We start from the raw sequence: 15,861 nt of genomic DNA on the forward strand, positions 1-15,861 counted from the left end.
TCCCTGTATTTTGGCCCCAAACCTCTACTGCATTTTTTCTGGAGATTTTAGGTAGAACCAGAGTGAAATAGAAGCTTGCCTTTATTTGGGAAGGAGGAAAGAGGAGAAAGATTGATAGAGAAGTGAGGCTTTGGAATAAGTAGTGAACTGAGCACGGGGCTGCTGTGGTGTGTGGGAGGCACAGCTGCAGCAGTGTGGTATGAGTTGGGTAGTACAAATAGTGCAAAAATTCTTGTTGTGCATATTTTAAATAGTATCTGTGTCTAGGTAGGAAGGAGAATGACACATACTAATCCTTTCCTTCCAACCCTAGTATGTTCCAGTTGGATAATGCATGATGTGACAGACTTGTATTGTAGCTGTTTGCCAAACAGGCTTTGCTTCTTCATGTGTGCCTTGTTCAGATTTACTAATGCAGCTGAATTTCCATCAGAGGAACCTCCATCACTTCAGCTGGGAAAGATGTCTTTGACCTGCGAATTAGTGGTAAAGAAATTTAAGTAAAGTTTGCTAATTGACCTGTTAATACATCCCTGGATGTCACTCACTAAGAACAGAGGTGCCTTCTTGCCATTTTCACCTTGAAGGGGGAGTAGGACTTTGATCCCATTATTTCCAAAGTGCAGCCTTTAAGCTGCTGTATGTGCTTTGTAGCATGTAGTAAAGTTTATTCTGCCCACTTGACCTCAAAAAGTTGATGTAACAGAAGCTGCAGCTGGGGAATACATGGCTGCATATGTGTTTGCAGTGGCAGTTGTAGGTGATTGCGTCCTAATTTGCAAAGGACCCTTACCCACATCTTTGATTTTTCTTGAGTGATCAGACTCAAATGCTTTTGGTTTTGACTGGTGACTGCTGTCTCAGTTCCTCACACAGGAGAAGTCCTGCTGGAGCAGGAGTTTGGAAAGTTGTGTTGAAAGCTAGGAATGATCCCTCACTCATGGCCTCCTACCCTGTCATCAGCAGAAGAGGGGAAGTTACATCCCTGAAGAGTGAGACCACTTTGTGCAGCAAGAGGAGCTGAATAGCTGGCTTTAACTGCAGCAAAGACTGGTGTTTGTGTGGAGGAAAAATAGAATAAACACAAACTTCTGTGGTAGTTGTAGCAGGAAGAGTGAACTCTGATAGCCTGGGTTATAAAGCAGCTTTGGTATGGAAGAAAGAAAAAACAGGGCTTTCTTCCAAGGCCCAGCAAATATATGCTTAGCTCTTTATTACTGTCCTAGAAACATCCCTGGAAGTGTCTGAAACAATGTGTATCTGGACAGTACAGCTCTGAACTTTCCCTTGGCCCTTTCAGGGATGAAATCTAGCGCAGCCCAGGGATCTTCTGCAGTTCAGTTTAGTGCTCAGGGCTTTGCAGAAACCAGACATGTAGCTCCTTCTGCAGCAGTGACTTGGAAAAAAAGAAAAAATTGTATCCAATTTTACCATGCAGGGTGGAAACCCAGCTAGGAAAATTGTTCTGTGACTTGGAAGCTGGGTTTCATTAGCCAGGTTTCATTTGTCAGGCCCCATCTTGTAGTGGAGTATTTTTGTGTGGAAGGTGCCGTATCCTGATGGTTAATTCCAAACTAACTGGAATTTCTTACGAGTGATAAGAGAGTTAAGCAGCCCTCCTAGGTATAGCAGTAAAGAGCATTTTCTTCTTGGTGGCAAAGGTTTTGACAGATTTAGAAGGATTCAAATGTGACCCGTCAAGGGAACTTGACCTCAGAGATGTAGCTCTGCTGAATTCTCTGCCATCAGATGCTCTGTCAACATTATTTCCCCCTTTCTGAGGTATTATTACTTTATCTCAGTAAGAGTTTGTTGTTTGGGGTTTTTTTAAGGCTTGTATTCTTCACCCAGCAACAAAATACAGTTGAACCACAAAAGCAAATACTTGATTGGGTCCATTTTACTGGATCAGGAGCTCTGGACCCACTTAATTTCCTGCTAGTTCCTGTGCACTGGCAGCCCTCTATTTGTTTTCTCCCGTGCTTTATTGTGCCTTGTTGTGACTGCAAGTAGAAAGTGCTAGGAAGGCCAGCTGAGGTGCGCTTTGTTGCTTGCCTTCCCAGCCTTTGATCTAGCTACAGAAACTCTTGCTGTTCGTTACCTGCACTGTAGTTTGGGTTGAAGAGAGGGGCTTGGTGGCAGTTCGTGTCTGCTGCTGCAGAGGAAGGCTGGTAGTTCAAGTTTTCAATGCCAGTTGTAATTTTTTAAGCTCCAGAGGAAATGGTTGACCTTAAGTGTGATGGAAATGCTGTAGTAAATGTCTCCTGGTGGGTGGAGGAAGATGCTGACAAGTGTCCGTTCTGCTCTGCTCACTGGTTTACTTTCAGCAAGTCTGCTTACCTCTGCCCGGTGGGGAAGGGGATAGATGCTGGAGACAAATAGGGATGCTAAGTTTTTGGCTCAAGCACCATACTTGAAATCCAGTCTGTGCTTTTGAAGTACGTGTCTTGGTTCTGGCCCTCCTTTACCCCAGTCACACGTGCATTTCTCTGGAGTGAAGCCTAGCAAAAGTATGTTTGTGAAACACTTCACAACCCATGAATGCAAATGCTGTCAAATGCAAACCTCTTTTATTCTTTTGTCACGTATTTTAATGTTGTTTCAAGCTCATTGCTGTAGACCTATGCTGCTTGGGAGGTGCAAGGAGAGCAGCATGCTGGGCCAGCCCCTCTGAGTTGGGGAGATGTGTCCCGCTCGGGTTTCAGTAACACAATGCTTTGTGCAGCCATGTGCGTGCACAAAGAGCCAACTGGCTGGAGCTCCTGTGGTGACGCTTGGCTGATTTGGCAGCCGGATTGATTCTGTCAAGTTACAGTATGGGAGTTAAGTCCAGCTTCAAATCCTTTCCCTTACCCGCTCAAGAAACTTGGAGGGGGGAGGAGAGGGAAGAAGGGGGGAAAGCTCTCTGGGGACTTTGTGTCATTATTGGCATGGAAACATTTTGTGATTATCAGCAGCAGGGTAGTGGCAAGAGGCTGATTATCTATCATGTCGTCAGCATAAATAACCAGTGGGCCCCTGAGCAGGGCTCCGCCTTTTGTAATGGCTTCACGTAATCGCTGCATAGCAGTTTAAAAGCAAGCAGTACAGAAAAACAGCTGGACTGATTCTGACCCTAACTGATGTTGCCTTTTCTCCCCTCATTAGAAGAGAAATATGTCACTATCCAGCCGTACGCCAGCCAGGGGAAGGATGAGATTGGGTTCGAAAAAGGGGTCACCGTGGAGGTCATCCAAAAGAACCTGGAAGGATGGTGGTACATAAGGTAAAGAAGCTCTGCAGCCTGATTGCTGCAGAAACTGTGACAATGAGCTTTTCTGATCATTCACTTAATTTTAGCATTTAAATACTTCTGTAGCTGGGCAAGGAAACCCAAATTGTTCATAATGCCTCTTGAAGAAACATAAAGTTTAAGGCGATACAATGGTGATTAAAGTAACACTACAGTGTCTGCAAAGACTGTGGACCATTCCAGTGAGGAAATGCCTAAACTTGTAGTTTTAGAGGGTTTTTTTTTTCTTGCTTCAAGTTAAAAGCCCATATCTGAGTTAAGATCTGTGAGACCTAACAAGGCTTTCTGTTGTGTGTGATTTCAATGTGTTTCCAGTATAAGAGTTATTCTGCAATGTGTTTAAATCTATTTATAGCAATACTGAAAGGCTGATTGTGATCTCTTGAGCTGTTTGGGGAAGGTAAGTGCTACTTTCAGGGAAATAAAAGATCAGTTTGCTGGGTATAGCCCTCTTCCAAACTTACTAATGGTTTCAACTAGTTTGCCTTGATTTCTACCTGTGAACATTATATATTCCTAATGTAGAGAGACTATATTCCAAAGGCAGGTGAAGTTGTTACTGGTTATCAAACTTTATTACATATTTGGAACAGAAGTCATAGCAGGGAGTTTTGACTTAAGAATCTCCTTTTTAAATGCTTATGGGGAGAGCGTAGGTTAGATGTTGTCGCAGTGATGTAAGGTGTCAGGGTAAATACTTAATGAGAGCTTTCTTCATCTGGGATCACACAGCATTTAGGTTTTAGTGATCTTTCATGGTTCTTCTCCTTGTCTTGTATCTTAGTGTGAATCTGGCAGTGCTGTGATATCCCGTTTCTCTTTAAGCTAGATGTGATACAGCAGGTAGTTTAAAAATGAAGATTTATCTCTCAGCAGTGCAAAACATCTCATCTAGTCACCTTTTTCCATTCAAGTTGTAATTACAGTGATTATTTTTCCCCTTTCCCTCCCTAAGTCATAACTTGCTTTTGTTTGAATTCTGCTTCATGTATCAACTATGAATGAGGACTGTGAAAATGCTGACTGAAGCAATGTTGTTGTTTTTCTTGATTTCCCTTACTTAGAAAGCCAACTTATTTTTTCTTCTATTTAATGGTCCCACAGAGCGAATAAGCTAATAAAGATAGCAGTGGAGCCAGGAAGGCACTCTAGATAGGAGGAACTAAAAAATGCCTGGGTTTGGTCAGGTCACATTTTTTTCTCCTTTAATCATCCACAGAAGTGGAATCCAAAGTTGCAGATAGGGGAATTGAGCACATAGGTTTTCTGAGGGGAGAACCACTGCAAGACATCTCTAGTTTGTTTTTGTATTCTCTTTCTGAAATGTAGCCTGGTTACTAGTATAAGTTTCCCTTTGACATGTTGACACTTTTACATTAAGCAGAATTTTTTTTCCCTATTTTCTGACACACTCCTCTGGGCCAACCCAAAAGACACATTTTTCTGTATGGCAGAAGTGCCTTCTGCAGGATGGGAGCACTTGCTGCAGTGGTTTGCATGGCACCTTCATTCATGGCAATCTGCTAGAAGGATGCCCCAACCACCTCAGGTAGTTGAAGAATGCAGCATGTGCTTGGCTTTTTTGTAAGAGACCTCAACTTGATTTTGAGATGAGATACCCCTCTCCTTCTCGAAAGATGGATTAGGTGCTCCCCATATGCATGACAAGCATGTGGAATGTCAACTATAATCCTCTCTGCTGCTCTGGAAGATTACACTACGCTCTTGCTGGAGGATTAAACTCTTAGAAATCTAAAAGTTTGGTTTGTTGTTCTGTTTTTTTTCATGGGCAGCACTTCTGGAAACATTGATGTGATCCATCCCTGCAGGCTGGTCCTTTGCAGCCTGAGTAGCTGATCTCCAACTTCTTGTCTCTGAGTACTGTTAGGTACCCCTCAGAAAAGGATTCCATTTCTGCAGAAACTTGCTTCTCTGAGTACTGAGTACCTTAAAAGGAGCAACTCCTCCTGTCATGAGTGTGAGGGGAGAGGCAGCAGGAAGAGAATGCAGTTGAATCCTGCTGATTTGTCTGCTGGGCTGGATAACAGACTGAACACACTTCAATGTGTAGAAGTAAAAACAAATCCAATTGTTTGCAATGGAATCCACCTTAAAGACATTAGCTTGTTCCACCTTAAATACGTAATTTCTCCAAATTCTTGGCCATGTGCTGATCCTCATTTCCTGTCCTTATTTTTTTCTTTTCTTTTCTTTTTTTTTTCTTTTTTTCCCCTAGTTTGCTTCCCTCTGGAGTAATTCCAGTGCTCTGGAGCTGGAAAGCAGATGTGACTCTCAGACTTACAGAGGCACTTCTGATTTTTTTTTAACATTCCTATGGTTTTAATCCATTTTTTCCTTCATGTAATATAAACAGGGAGGGTTTTAGAATCATGAAGGAACCAAATCACTGCACCTAATTCTGAAACCCTGTAGAAACTAGAAGAAATGTTGGTGTCTGACTTTATTTTGTCCCGTGTGCACTATGACTCTTTAAAAAAAAAAAAAAAAAAAAAAAAAAAAACAAAAACAAAAAAAAAAACCACAAACATCAGGACCTCTGGGAAATGAAAGAAAGGCTCTGACCTGGCATCCTTCTTATTGTGTGCAGTAGATCTGCTTCCTGGTGTGCCCAAAGCTGGCATCAACATCCATCATTTAGATCTTACTTTGTATCTATTTCTGTCACCTGGAGGTAGTCTTGTGGTGCCCAAGGGGACTTGACTGCAGGACAAAAAAGTAACAATATGCTAAGTAAGGCTTTTGTTATTTGCCTGTATCTTTATTCTGTGGTTGTTCTGAGCCTCAGCCCATGTGAATCAAGTACAGCTGGGAGGTGTTAGCAGAACTGAAAAGAGGAGGAATCTAGGATGGGGTTTGAAACGTTTCCAGTAGCTTGTGAATATAAATGAAGGAAGGATGCTTGTGTTTCAACTCTCAGATGTGAAATGAAGATCGTTACTGGTCCAGGACTTCTCTGAAACTGATTAGGAGTTGCTTTAGTTCTTTCACCTATTAAATGTAGAGATACAGTAGTCTTCTAAGGTTGTGTGCAAAGAGCTTTATGATTACCAAATTCAAGGATTAAAGTAAAAAAATTAAGCCTATTTGACTTACATAAATAGTTTTTATTTGTGATGTTGCAGAAATAAACTAGCAGTTGCTGGCAACTGCTGCTCAGCATTAACTCCAGGTTATTGTATTGACTAAGTCCAGGGAAGTAATAGCCTGCAAACAGCTTCCCTACTGAGGGTATGTTGCCCAGAGTTATTAACTGTCCAGTTATTGCTGCTACTATTCATTGGGAGAAACTATGTGGGATCAGAGGTGTTTGAAGCAGTGGGGTTATACAGGCTGATCCAAATACATACAGTTGGCAGGAGAACTGACAAGCCAGAACAGAACCTGCCTGTGGCTGCCTTTCTGATCTTAAACACGTTAAGTCTCCCACAAACTAAGATGGATGTAAACTGTTTTTTCTTGCTGATTTTGCACAGTCAAACTCTGTTGAAAGTAACCTTTGGAACTGGACTGCTCAGTGCATTGGCCACTGTGGCTTTCTCACAGACGAAGACCTTTACATCTACAGATCATGTAAATTTATAAAATGTCCTTTAAAAAAAACCACCTTTCTTGATGCACAGAAAGCATTGGTCAGTAGCTCTGCAAAAGGGAATAAAGCCAAAAGTCTTCAGGGCTGGAAAATGGCACTAAGAGATGCCTTGCCACAACAGGAAACACTAGCACATATTGAGGCCTTTCTTCCTTTTTGTTTTTGGCTCAGTTTGAGGCTTAGCTGAAAAACCTCAAAAAGGACAGGATTGAATAGATCCAAATTGCATCTTGACATAGTATCACACAGTGGATGCTGTGTATCTGTTTGAAACCAGATGAAGTCATTACCATTTTGATACCATTTTGTCAAACAAGGCTCAGATGTTGGAATGCTTTCCACCCACACCAGAATCTTTGGAAAAACTAGTCACTAAGCTCCCTGAGCAGGGGAGATCCCATATCTTTGCCTCCATGTGTGAGAGAAAGCAGGTATGTAGGGAGAAGCAGCATCTCTAGTATCCTGGCTCATCTAGGGGATTGGGGAGGAAAAGGCAGGATTTTGGACAGAAAGGTCCTTGTAGTCGTTGCTAGAAGTACAGCAATGATATTTGCTCTTGTACAGGAAGAGTATTGAAGTCTAAGCAATCAAATCTACACTGTATTTTCCTGTTCTCCACATAAAATCCCAGTGCCGTTCAAGTGTCTGGATATGGTGAGTGAGGCCAAGAAGTGATTTGATGCAGAAATCTCACTGCAAACCTCAGAATCCACTTATCGTCATAACAAAGATGCTCACCTACCAAGGAATGATTTGCTCATATGTCACATGCCCTCGTTCCTTCCTCTGCTGTCTAATGAGGTTTCATTTTCATTAAAGAGCTTTAAAGTCCTACTGTTTTAACCTTTATATTTCCTGCACATTTCCTGAGCACCAGGATTTTAATGGTGTCTGCTTTCCCACTTTCATTTCAAGCGCCTGCTTTGGGTATCTTGAGAGATTAAAGAGAGAAGGGTTTCAGTGACTCACTCTGTAGCAAGTTAGGATTTCATTAAGGAAAGCAGAGTTCATCCATGTGGTCCTCCCTGGAGTCTGATTGTAATCTGAAATCCCTGCTGAGGTGTTAGGAATGACAGGAGTTAGGAAAAACATCTTCCCCAAAGCCCAGTTGTGGAAGAATGACTTCAATTTGAAGTGGAGCATGATCAGCTCAGTCTGGTGTTTCGGGAACACATACTGGATTCAGATGTCTGTTCAGATTTCCCAGTTTATTTCTCCAAATAGCCTCTAGCTTGTTCAGGAAAATGAGTCTCCATTGAAACCTTTTTCCCTTAGTCAAATTGTTACTTGATCTTGCAGTGCTAGAGGAAGCTATAGGAGTTTAAGGGTCCCATATTCTCCATAAGAGAAAGCTGGTCATACAGAACAGGGAGTTATGGAAGGAGGGGCAGTGTCCATTATAATTGCAAGGAGAAAGGCTTGCACCAGGGTCTTATAAACTGCAGGCATTGAGTCTCTCTACTGGGCTCTGTACACCCTTATTTTAGGCTTTTCCGTTTTGAGTTGTTATTAGGAAGTATAAAAACTATTAAAATATTCTACTCACTAGTTTGCTTTTTTGCTGTATGGGAAAATACTGAGTTTACCTAGTCTTGTCAAAGGAGGGGCATAAAACAAACTGGTGAGGGCCTTTACCTTGTGAGTAACTGTATTTCTTGTCCACAAAGTCTCCTTCCTTAGTGTGATTAGTGGCTTTTAACTCCACAGTTCACTGCTAGCTCAGCTAACTTTGACAGGTCCAATCAATATGTAATAAATTGAGACCACAAAAATCTTCTTTGAGAACTGCAAATTTTGTTTGTTGTTATCATCTGTCACTTTTGCTTTAGCTGTTCTACCTGAAATGAGTGAGAAGGCTGTGTTTGATGTGATGATGTTTCCTTTTGCATCTGCAGGTATCTAGGCAAAGAGGGCTGGGCCCCAGCTTCATATCTGAAGAAGGCTAAAGATGATCTTCCATCTAGAAAAAAGAACTTAACTGGGCCAGTGGAAATCATAGGAAACATCATGGAGATCAGTAACCTGCTGAACAAGAAATCGTCCACTGACAAGGAAGCTCAAGTAGAAAACGAGACTGCAGAAACCCATATCACCAAGAAGGAAATCAGTTTGCCCATCCTGTGCAATGACTCCAATGGCAATGCCATGATGACTTCAGACAAGCAAGTTTCCAGACTGGCCCAAGGATCCCCAGCCATAGCAAGGATAGCACCACAAAGAGCTCAAATAAGTAAGGCAGAAAAGTAGTCTGGGTTTTCATGGGCTTATAATGTGATAGAGGACAGTGTGTGTGTTATTAATTTACTGGATGATTTTTACTGCTGGGGGGGAAACTAGGTATTAGACCGGTTCTTTGCTGGCCAGTCTCCAATGGAGCTGGTCAGTTCCAGCAGAAAATACAATCCACTACTTTCTGGCAGTGATTTCCTCTTAAATTTGCTGGCTTAGCTGAGATGAATATCTAAGCTACCCTGGTATTTCTAATATACCCTCATAGTTTCCTATCTTGTTTCATAGAGATGCCTTAAATATTGCAAATACTGACTTCTAATATTCTCAAACTGTGTAACAGCAGAGAGCTGCTGGAAAATGTGCTTAGCAGTACTTTCAAAGCTAAATAAACTCTCCTTTTTGCCCTTTCCTGCTCAGGTTCTCCAAATCTAAGAACAAGACCGCCCCCACGAAGAGAATCCAGTCTGGTTTGTATTGGTTTATGGTTTATGTTAGCAGTGGGGTAGGTGTCTGGGCACTCTGTGAGACTTTCTGCATCTCTACAGGGTGGGGGGGGTATCTGAGAGATCCCTTATTTGCATGCCTGTTCATTTAATTGTTTAAGTATTGAGCAGATCTCTGGACATCATAATGTTGACTGGGGATTTCTGTTATTCAAAATGCTGCCCCAAATAATCAGACCTGAAGGGAGAACTTGCTAAGGCTGTTATGATCTGTACATGAGCATTAAAGCTTGTTTGGCTGACTCAGAAGGTTTTAAGTTCCTCCTGGTATCTTTGGCCCAGACTGAATTTTTCCTTGTCTTAAGCAAGTGGGAATGTATCCCCTCCTCCCATTGCTACCACCTCTGAGGTGGCTAAGATGCACTCTTGTGTGTGTTTGAAGTGCTTGGAATCTTATGGAAGGATGTATGCTACAGGAATGAGACCTCCTATGATTTCTTATGCTCCAAGATGGAATTCTGGAAGTTTGTACCAACTGGAGATTAGAACTGTCACCTTCAGATAGGAGCTACTCAGTGTATTTGTATGGAAGTCATGCTAATAGCTTGTTTATCTAGTCAGTACGTAGTGTTTAATCTTTGCTGTACCCTTTATGAGCAGTATGTGACTTGAAATTTTTCTGTGTCATCTGAAACACTTCTTAAACTAGATGAATAGCATATTAGCATTTTCTCCCAATTTTTCTTTGCGTTATTTTCAATTAGACTTTGTTTCGGTAAGACTACAACACTTAATCCCATCCTAAAAGTAACAGTGATGTTATATGTGAAACTCTGAATGTATCTGCTGTTTCCAATTATCTTCATTTAATCCAAACCATCCTATTATCTGAAGGCATCTTATTATGGCGTGCTTCTGCTGTATTTCAGCATTTATAGTGCAGAAACATCCAATTATAACATTGTTAGACACGGTTCCTAAGGTGCAGAGATGCAGCCTCTGAGAAATGCTACATGCTGTGCGTGATGAAACGTCAACTGTTAGTTACAACAAGGGCATCTTAGAAATGGAGGAGCACCAGAATAAAGCACAGTATGCAGTTTGCCTTTCTTCTATTAATGTCTTAGGATTATTTTGTGTCTTTAGCAATCCAGTGTCTGTGGATGCTCTGACCTGTGGTCAAGAGGTCCTGACACAACTGCAGTTCTTCCATAGAACCCTAAGCAGTGAAATGTAGAAGCTGTGAAGCTTCACCATCATCTAGTTGTCCCATAGTTGAGCTCTATGCACTGAAAAGCTTTCAATATTGAAATTCTTAAAAGGAATCCCATTTATCACCTCAAAAATAATTGTAGCAAATTCTAAAATGTAACAGCTTAATGTAAAAGCTTTTAGAGGAGTCTGGTATGCTGCCAGAATGGCTGTAAATAGCAGTGTCCCACTTCTCACAGAGCCTTTATGAGGATTGTGTTGGGATTGAATAGAGGTTCTGGGTCTGTTGTAGGGAGGGAACTGGATCCTAGAGTCCTTCCCTTCTGCTAGCACTCTAGCTGAGCAAAACTCTTCATAGGGGTCTATGATGTTATCATTGTTTCTTGATACAATACATGCCCATTAGCTCATATAATTGACTAATTCATATTGTTTAAAAATCAGCAGATTAAGAGCAATAATTTATTGGGATTACATTTAGTGATAGGCAGAATGTGTTAGCAACCTTTGCAATGCGATTTTCTGCAGCTATGGCAAGTTATCCAGAGCTGGGTCTTCATGGAAAAAAATCTCAGCATAAAAGGGGCTGCTGTTACTGTGAGTGGAATGGCAGCTCACACTTTATGGCCCATGAGTAAAATGTTTTACTATTCAGGTAAAGATTATCACAGTTTTAATAGCTGATGAAAGTGGCATGAACAGTGCATATGTTGAACAACTTCTCTCTTGTGACCCGTATCAATTAATCAGCTTCTGCTCTGGAGAATTGGGAAGTTATAATTAGGAAGTAGCATAGGAAGAAGGAAGAGTTTTAGTGAATAAAGGCAATTATTTTTTCATACTGCTGTTCAGCTTGCTGTTTCTCTGGTTTAATTGAACAAAATGTCCTATTTGCCTTAGGGTTTTCAGTTACCCAAGCCACCAGAGCCACCCTCTGTGGAAGTGGAATATTACACCATTGCAGAGTTCCAGTCATGTATCTCTGATGGCATAAGCTTTCGTGGAGGACAAAAAGCAGAGGTGAGCCTTAACAGTGGAAACAATATATCTGGCTATTGCAGGGGACGGGATTGAAAGAGGAGGAGTTTCCCCAGCAATTGGTTGATATTTTGGTCCAAGTAACATGTTCCTTGTCACCTCTTAGGTTATAGAAAAGAATTCTGGTGGCTGGTGGTATGTGCAAATTGGAGAGAAGGAAGGATGGGCTCCAGCATCTTACATTGACAAGAGGAAGAAGCCGAATTTAAACAGAAGAACCAGTACTTTAACCCGCCCAAAGGTTCCTCCCCCAGCACCTCCCAGTAAACCAAAAGACTCTGAAGAAGGAACAACTCCTGGAGCAGTTTCTTCAGGAGATACCCAGGAATCTCCCCACAAGCTGAAGTATGAAGAACCTGAGTATGATGTGCCAGCCTTTGGCTTTGACTCAGAGTGTGAAGTGAGTGAAAGTCATCATGAAGAGGGCAATCCTGAAAAACGACTGTTTCAGCCCCTCAAACCCTCACCTGTATCATCACTTCAGAAAGCAAAGCTCAAAGTGGGAGAGTCTTCAGAAGAAGCTGCTCATGAAGAAGAGACCATCTATGAGAACGAGGGATTCAGACGTTATGTGGAAGATGCTTTGTCCAATAAGGAATCCAGTGGAGATTCTGATTCTCAGAAAAGCTCCTCTCTGTCCTTGATCCAAAGGAATTCTCCATGTTCCAGCTCTCCTAAATCATCAGTTATGAAGCTCAAGACAGAGAAAAACATCCAGCCCGATCTTGGAAAATGTCACTATTCCAGGAGCGAGGAGACAAAACCAAGGTCAGCTTCAGACGTTGGCTTACGTAGCGTGTCAAGAACGGGCATGAAGAAGGAGCCTGGGCAGAGCCCTTCCATTAGAGCAAAACCAATTGTTAGGCCCAAACCCTTCCTGAACAAGGCAGACTCTCAGAGCCAAGAAAAGATGGACATTAGCACTTTAAGGCGTCAGTTGAGGCCAACCGGGCAGCTCAGAGGTGGACTTAAAGGTTCGAGAAGTGAAGAGTCTGCAAGCCCCCCACGCACAGCTTCTGAGAACCAAGATGACCCTGTTAGGAGAGGCTCAGCTGATCTCATCACAGCTCCTTCCCGTGGCATTTTCTGCTCCAGCCATACAGCCAAAACTGAGCAAGAAAACGATTCCAGATGTTTCTACGTGACCACTGACTCATACCAAAAGGTACAGGATTCTGAAATTTGCTTCCCAGCTGGAGTAGAAGTGGAAGTGCTGGAAAAGCAAGCCAGTGGATGGTGGTACCTGAAGTACGGAGACATGGAAGGCTGGGCTCCTTCCCATTATTTGGCTCTCCCTGATAACCAACGAGAAACCACATCAGCAGAGACTGATTCCTCGTTTGCCAGGAACAGGAAAAATGAAAACAAGTCAAACAGTTTAGAGAAGATAGAGAAGAGGGTTCAGGCTTTGAACACCATCAACCAGAGCAAACGTGCAACACCACCCATCCCAAGCAAACCTCCTGGTGGTTTTTCAAAAGCATCAGGGCCAGTTAAAATGAGGAATGGTGTGAAGCAGCTTGCTGTCCGTCCACAGTCAGTGTTTGTGTCTCCACCACCGAAGGATAACAACCTGTCATGCTCCTTGCGCAGAAATGAGTCTTTAACAGCTACAGATCACCTTAGGGCTGTCCGTCGGAATTCCTCCTTCAGCAATGCGTGGTCACAGCCTGGTGACACAAAGGGAAAGCAGCCTGAGCAGCCGGGTACACAGAGCTCTGAGACCACCTCCAACCTCCCTACGCAGAGGAACGGGATCCCTGTGTCCACAGTCAGGCCAAAACCCATTGAGAAATCCCAGTTTATCCACAACAATCTCAAGGACATCTATGTTTCCATTGCAGACTATGAAGGGGACGAGGAGACTGCGGGGTTTCAGGAAGGTGTCTGCATGGAGGTCCTCGAAAGGAACCCAAACGGCTGGTGGTACTGCCAGATCATGAATGGTGTGAAGCCATTCAAAGGCTGGGTGCCCTCAAATTATTTGGAAAAAAAGAACTAATATTGCAATATCTTTAACCTCCCTAATTTATACTGTTCCTGCTGTGTACATGTGGAAAAAAACAATTGCTACACAAAAAGACGTTTCCCTGTGCTCCAGTTTGTACAAAGGAGTCTATACTGAGGACAAATCTGCCATGTTCTGGAGAGGTTTGTGGGGTTTACATGTTGTAAGCAACTATGAGGAAGATGCAGCATAGTCAAATGCCTTTTTGTGAAGTTGTTAATAATCTTGTATGTGTAACAGGGTATGACATCCCATCCTTCCCATTATTGGTAGGAAACCAAACGTGTGCCTTTTGTGAGAGAGAAATACACATGTATCTACTTGGGGAGTTCTGTGCCAAACTCTGTTTTACAGTCTTGGCTCCCTTTCTCCTCATTCTTGTCCATATGTGGAATACCCAAGAATTTTGAATGCTTTTCCACAGCTTACAGTGAGAAGCAAATGAAAGTTTCTGAAACAGAGGGACTCTAATCCTTTGGAGATGCTCACTTTTTTTTTTTTTTACTATACTCAACAGTTGGTCGGTCCAGAGTTGGAACCTTTTCACCGCTGCGAGATTTGGTCTCTGACTTCAGTGTTTTTACTGCTAACTCACTAGAAAAGGCAACCAAGTGGGGTGGGTTGGGGGCTTTTTGTTTCCTTTCATTCTGTCTTGTTCTTTGAGTTGGGATTTCAGGTGTTCTAGGGCAGTGATGCCTACTGGTGCTTGTAAAAACAAACCTACAAACCCTGTGCTTAAGCATGTTGATTACTTTGTTGGCTCCATGTTTAGTTCTGTGCCTGACTCCTGCCAGGTGATCCTGGTTGCTTCTCTTCCCAGAGTTGGGTTTCTCAAAACTTGTCGTAATATCAAAAATGTACAAAAGTCCCTTAGGACACTGAAGATAAACCTGTCAAATGTGTTAATTCCTGTTTTGCCCTCTGGTCTGAACCCAAGGGTGCTGACTGCTGGCAGGGCCCACCAGGGTATTAGTGAGAAATATCTGTAAGCTTCTGCAACATCAGTGTTTACAGTGAGTGGGGGGAAAAAAAAAAAGCCATCAAACTCAGTCTGCACATCCTAATTTGTATATTTTTGGGGAATTGTTTTGTTTTGTTTTTGTCTTCTCTGTGCATTCTGGGTTTACTTTTTCTTTGTGTGTGTGTATGTGTGAGTGTGTCTGGTTTTACCAGAAGAGACTTAAAACTGAAGTAGGAGCCAAACATGTATTTCTGTTCCCACTTGAATCCAAAAAGTACATTTGTACTGGAAAGTGTGCCTGGGCTTCTCAGGCTCAGAGATTTAATATCAAAGCAATTAGATCTACAATGCATCTAATCAGGAAGCTGCCTCCTCTAGTTCCAGTTCTGTTTGCCTTAGTTAACTCATGCTTTGAAACGTGGCACACGGATGTGGGAAATAGGTGTCCATGGGAAAAGGCTAGGAATGTGGAGTTATTTTAGAGGTAGCCTCGTACTGTAAACATAATTGACTGAATCCCTACTGTACTTAAGGAAGTTATGCTTTTTCTTTTTTTATACAGCCTTGTTAGTCACTCAAGATCGGTATCTAGTTCCTTTAAGTAATAGGCAGCCTTGTAAATCTGTTTTAAGGGGGAGGGGCAGACCATTTCACTACTGGTTTACACCAAAATTTACATCCACTCTTTTTCCACCAGAGTTTCATACTGATTTGGCTCAGAAGTTAAAGGTTATAAAGGCTTCAAAATAACTGGGATCAGGGGGCTGAGTAAAATAGCACAAAAATATCATGTTACTGGGGATGTTTCACTGCCAAGAAAAAAAAAAAAAGAAAATAATTAGGCAATTTATATGTTGTTCTTGTCTCTTTTTTCTCAGTTTTTCGGTTTTGTTCTCTTTTTTTTTGGGGTGGGAGGGTTTGTTGTTTTGGGAGGGTTATTAATTTCCGTGGTATCATTGAGAGAGTTGCCTACAGCTGACATGACTGATGTCCTTTTGGTAGCTGAAGGAACATCCAGGTGCCACAGCTGGCTACAAACAGTGCTGTGGTTCGAGCAGCTCTCTG

The 15,861-nt window shown here is 42.2% G+C and overlaps 1 protein-coding gene across 4 annotated transcripts in view; it reads left to right on the plus strand.

The window, feature by feature from the left end:
* Window positions 1-15,611, plus strand: part of SH3PXD2A (SH3 and PX domains 2A) — a 251,152-nt gene extending 235,541 nt beyond the window's left edge. For all 4 annotated transcript variants that reach the window (XM_027898005.1, XM_027898006.1, XM_027898007.1 and 1 more), the window contains 5 exons: window positions 3,148-3,265; window positions 8,798-9,132; window positions 9,552-9,601; window positions 11,690-11,809; window positions 11,934-15,611. In XM_027898005.1, coding sequence (XP_027753806.1) covers window positions 3,148-3,265; window positions 8,798-9,132; window positions 9,552-9,601; window positions 11,690-11,809; window positions 11,934-13,829 — 2,519 coding nt within the window. In that variant the 3' untranslated portion in view covers window positions 13,830-15,611. The remainder of the gene's footprint in view (window positions 1-3,147; window positions 3,266-8,797; window positions 9,133-9,551; window positions 9,602-11,689; window positions 11,810-11,933) is intronic.
* The last annotated feature ends 250 nt before the right edge of the window (window positions 15,612-15,861 follow it).

Source organism: Empidonax traillii, unplaced genomic scaffold, assembly GCF_003031625.1.
Source record: "Empidonax traillii isolate 1590-97213 ecotype Southwest subspecies unplaced genomic scaffold, ASM303162v1 scaffold574:size890810, whole genome shotgun sequence".
Lineage (NCBI taxonomy): Eukaryota > Metazoa > Chordata > Aves > Passeriformes > Tyrannidae > Empidonax > Empidonax traillii.